This window comes from Mesitornis unicolor, unplaced genomic scaffold (assembly GCF_000695765.1).
Source record: "Mesitornis unicolor isolate BGI_N332 unplaced genomic scaffold, ASM69576v1 scaffold2805, whole genome shotgun sequence".
NCBI classification, from domain to species: domain Eukaryota; kingdom Metazoa; phylum Chordata; class Aves; order Mesitornithiformes; family Mesitornithidae; genus Mesitornis; species Mesitornis unicolor.
The window spans coordinates 1-4,775 of NW_010187331.1; the positions used below are offsets into that span (position 1 = coordinate 1).

A 4,775-nucleotide genomic window follows, 5' to 3' on the forward strand; every position below is an offset into this window, starting at 1 on the left:
GGCCAGCCCAGCCCTAAACCACGACAAAAGGCTCTGAAAATTACTTAGCTGAAAGTAGTTTAAGATGCTGAAAAGAGCTTTCTCATCTGACTTTGTCTGACATTTTAGTACCAAATTCAAGGTTCTCTCCAGGTCTCTTTGTAATGAGCAGAAAGAAAAAGGCACCTCCAGAGAGCAAATCAGCAGCGAGATACTTCACCTCTGTTGTGAATGTTAGGAAAACAAGTATTGCATCCGAAATCCTTAACAACATGTATGTGCTGACCTGAGTCAAGAGTTTGCTCCATTTGCTAGGCAAGTATCGAACTTTAAAGTTAAATGGTTACCTAAATGTGCCAAGCTCTCTTTTCACTGCAAAACCACAGGATGGGATACATGTTAAAGGTTAAATAGCTGAAGAAAAAGCAAAGTTGGGGTCAATATTTTCTGCAGATGCGATACAAAAAAATTAAATCTTACTACATCTCAGCAAATATGAAAGAAAATGGTTAAGCAGCTTAGGGAGCATGGCTAAATTCCTCTGATTAGGAACGACACTCATGTATGAGCATTGCTTCCTTCGGGCCACCTGCCACGAGGACTGGCTTAGAAAGGCTGAAATCACAAATGAGTTTGGTAATTAATTGGATTGACTACCATAAAGTGAAGCAAACAAAAGGTTAACTGACAAAACAATTGGAGTGGAGTGGAGAATGTGTTTCATTGAGAAACAAACGACAAAATTGTCAATGCTGCTCCAGTTGTTTTTCTGTTTTACTGAGCAGATGAAGAGTAAACTACATAAACTTAATTAAAACTTTTTCTAAATTTTAAAATTAAAGGTTTTTAAGGAAAAATCTATGATAGACTAAAATGGTACTTTTGAAAGTATATTTCTCCTAGGGAGATTTGTTTCCAGTGAGGTAAGAGTCTCCCAACACAGGAGTTCACCTATTTTTAATTACAGGTGGCTATCTTCTTTCCAACCCTTTAACATCTTCCCTGGGAAACTGTAAAAGTTTACAGATTTGCAAAAGGCCAACATTTGAATATGCTGCTTAACAACGATGCCGCTCCAACTACACTCCAACAGTTGCCAATTAATGAAGAAAACACTGAAATAACCTAGTTTCTGCTACAGGCTATATACCAGTACAGAAGTATTTCCTTCTCCCACAGAGGTACTGATCATTGCTCTACTCTGCCCTGGTGAGACGGCATCAGGAATATTGCGTCCAGTTCTGGGCCCCTCAGGTCAAGAAGGACAGGGAACTGCTGGAGAGAGTCCAGCGTAGGGCTACAAAGATGATCAAGGGAGTGGAGCATCTCCCTTATGTGCTAAGGCTGAGGGAGCTGGGTCTCTTTAGTTTGCAGAAGAGGAGACTGAGGGGAGACCTCATTCATGTTTAGAAATGTATCAAGGGTGAGTGTCACGAGGATGGAGCCAGGCTCTTCTTGGTGACAAACAATGATAAGACAAGGGGTAACGGACACAAACTGGAACACAGGAGGTTCCACTTCAATTGGAGAAGAAACTTCTTCTCAGTGAGGGTGACAGAGCACTGGACCAGGCTGCCCAGAGAGGTTGTGGAGTCTCCTTCTCTGCAGACATTCAAAACCCGCCTGGATGCCTTCCTGTGTAACCTCATCTGGGTGTTCCTGCTCCGGCAGGGGGATTGGACTGGATGATCTTTTGAGGTTCCTTCCAATCCCTAACGTTCTGTGATTCTGTGATTCTGTGATTGCTTAAGAGTGTAACTCCTCAAAAAACTATACATGAGTTGAAAATTGTCTCTCAAAAAGATGGTTTTTGTAACTACAGCTGAAAAATCAGGCAAATTTTAAAATAAAACATCAATGTAGGCATGTGATTTTTCCCTAGTGCAGATACCAGCCTGCTGTCCTTATTAGCTGAGTCAGCCTTGTTACCTCCCCACAAACCTTGACTGGAGATCCTCTGAAAGTGTTTGGTTATAAAACTTTGCTCAGAAACATCGTTAACTTGTTAAAGTTGTGAGGAAATTTCAAAATCTGAAAAAAAAAGCCCACAAAAATATTCAGTTCCCAAAAGGAAAACAGAAAGCCACTCCAGCCATAAGCTGCCTGTGGTCTCGAGCAGAAGGAAGCTAAACAGTTATAATTCAAGGCTCTTTACAGCTTTAAAGGAACTATAGATGAGATGAGGATTAACATTTAATTTTCCACTTGCAAAGTTATTTTGTTATCAATAATTCCCTTCCTTTCTCCATTTTGAATGGACAGAAGTTCTCCTCCTCCTATTCTTTCATCCTAATGTTCACATCTTTTCCAAAATGACTGCACTGTGTAAAGACAAAAAGTAAAGGCAAGACATCCAGACGTCTTGCTGGTCCCTAGAGTAATAAACAGAAAAATCACTGTATTTAATCTGCATTAAGTATTTCTGTCCAACCGCAGGGTTACCAATAATTAACCTTGTGTGTCAACTCTTGTTGTATGGACTGCTGATTTTGTAAATTCATGTTCACATTGAAAGGATTAGAAGCATAGTTGAGCAGATTACAGTGCATTATCAGAGCGGGCAATTACTTTGGTGTGATTCAGTTATAACTCCTATTCCTGTTACAAGTATACAAAAAATCAGCCCAAGAAAAGCAGGGCTGAAAACTTTTTCTAGTGCACCCAACACTTTTAAACACTAACAGCAAGCTGGGTATATGGGAGGCTGAAGAGACCTTTACTCCATCCTAGTAAGTACATGCTCATATAATCCCCTTTTTCTATCATTCACAGGAAGCTGTAGACACAGCACTCACTCAAAGATTCAGTCTAAAATGAATGTGATCTCATGAATTAATGCATTAAGCACACGATAATGCAAACCCCAGAAGAAAACAGAAAGCAAAATACATGGCTGCATGTTTAAGAGTTAATTCAGAGATACTCCTGATCCATAAAACACCCTTACAAATACATCCCTATCAGCAACTCTCTAAGTCCTTACGAGGATAACCCTACAACTGCGCAAGTAAAACTATTATGAAATAATGGAAATAATGGGAATCTGTACCCAGGAAACTCCCGAGTACCCCAAGCATGTCTTGGGAACAGTTGTCCTCAACACTGAGCCTCAGCAAATGCCATCAGTTCACTGTCCTTAGCACATCTATTTCCTGCAGCAGGCTACCTGCCCAGCAACGATTTCTCCTGTCTTTCAAACCTTTCTAGTGTTAAGGAAAATCTCCAGTGAAAGAAACAACAACATCAGTGTTTCCAAGGACAGATAAATGCTATACTTCACATCGCTACAGCTGCATTCAGAATGCCAACCAGAAAGGGCCAAGGCACAGGCCCAAGCAGCATCCCACCATCACCCATGACAAACTGCTAGGATGCTTTTGTCTCAGGCAAACGGCACTTTTCTAGATAATGCCCAAGAACAGTTTTGGGAAAGGCAAGACACTACTCCCCATATGCAATTTGTTTGTCCCCAGCCTGCTTTGAGACATGAGGGAGTTTGGGCTTTCACTCAGCATATTTAAAAACAAAGACCAGAAGTATATAAACAAAGGTTTAAAATTTAATTTAACAGTCACAGGACTTGTGCTTCTGGATTTTTCTGTGTGATGATGCACATCCACCTGGTACAGAAGGGGATTAAAGAACACCTAGTACTTACCTTCAGAATCAGCCCTGGTGCTGAGTATTTTTACCTCGTGGTTAGCTTCAGTCAGCAACCATAACTTGAGACACTGCAATATTGCACACACTCAGTTGGAAATGTATTCAGTACTTACTGGTGGTCCCCGGGGTCCTGTTGGACCTGCTTCTCCCTCTGGCCCTTGTTGACCCTGTTTTGAGGATTGGAAGAACGCAACAAATTAGAAAAGTGATTTTTTTGCATAACACAAAACAAGTTTTTCATTTTTCTAGACATTTAGAATAAGATTCATGATCTTGCCTGTTTGCCAGAATTTCCCATCAAACCTGGCACCCCAGGGGGACCTCTATGGCCCTGTTGGACAAAAGATGGAAAGTATTAGCCAAGCCAGTGGTTTATTGTTCCATTTTAAAACAAGGAAATCAGTAAGATCTAAATATATTTTAATATATCAGCCTGTATTCATTTTTTTAACTTCCACCTTTATTTCAGTTTTCATTTAACTTTCACCTCATTCCTTCTACATAATTTTTCAAAAGTCAGAATTCAGTTCTTCTGTTGTTTACATACTGACAAAACCCAAATAAGCTTCATTGTTGGTCTCAATTCACAGGAGGGTATCATTCCACGTAATTTCAGAAGAAATCCACATCTCAACCTAGTTTTCTTTCTCAATTACTTAAAACTAAATTCAAACATTATTGTCTGAAATATTCCATGGTCTCAATCATACAAAACTTTTTTAAACCTAATCAGAATTGATGCTGCAATTTGGTGGTAGATAAATAGAGATGACAATCTCTGTGATTCAATCAACTCAGGGCAGCTATAAATATTATTCTTATTATGAGATCCCTTATTCCAAGCTGTACTGAGATACCCATTTCATATGCCTCCTCTAGCGATGACTTGACAAATTTAAAAGGAAATGGCCTTTTTTAGGTATTACTTAATGCCTGGAATCATGAAACTCACATCAACAAGGAAAAGAAACACAAAAAAGCACAGGATTAGAGTTGATAAAAGTTGATATTTAATTCTTTCAGCCATAGGCTTGTCTCTTACCACAATAGAAAGTCAGTATCATTTCACTGAATACTTTTAGACCTGATAAGCACAAATAGAATATCACAAGAAAGTCAGTACTCGAGATGAT

At 39.5% G+C, this 4,775-nt stretch overlaps 1 protein-coding gene across 1 annotated transcript in view; it reads right to left on the reverse strand.

Moving 5' to 3' along the window:
- Positions 1-3,755: 3,755 nt before the first annotated feature.
- Positions 3,756-4,775, reverse strand: part of COL9A1 (collagen, type IX, alpha 1) — a gene marked incomplete at its 3' end in the record, with an annotated part of 43,612 nt that continues 42,592 nt past the window's right edge. Inside the window, exons 27-28 of the mRNA XM_010185396.1 lie at positions 3,920-3,981; positions 3,756-3,809 (exon numbers count right to left, since the gene is read on the reverse strand). Of these exons, the coding sequence (XP_010183698.1) occupies positions 3,756-3,809; positions 3,920-3,981 (116 nt within the window). The remainder of the gene's footprint in view (positions 3,810-3,919; positions 3,982-4,775) is intronic.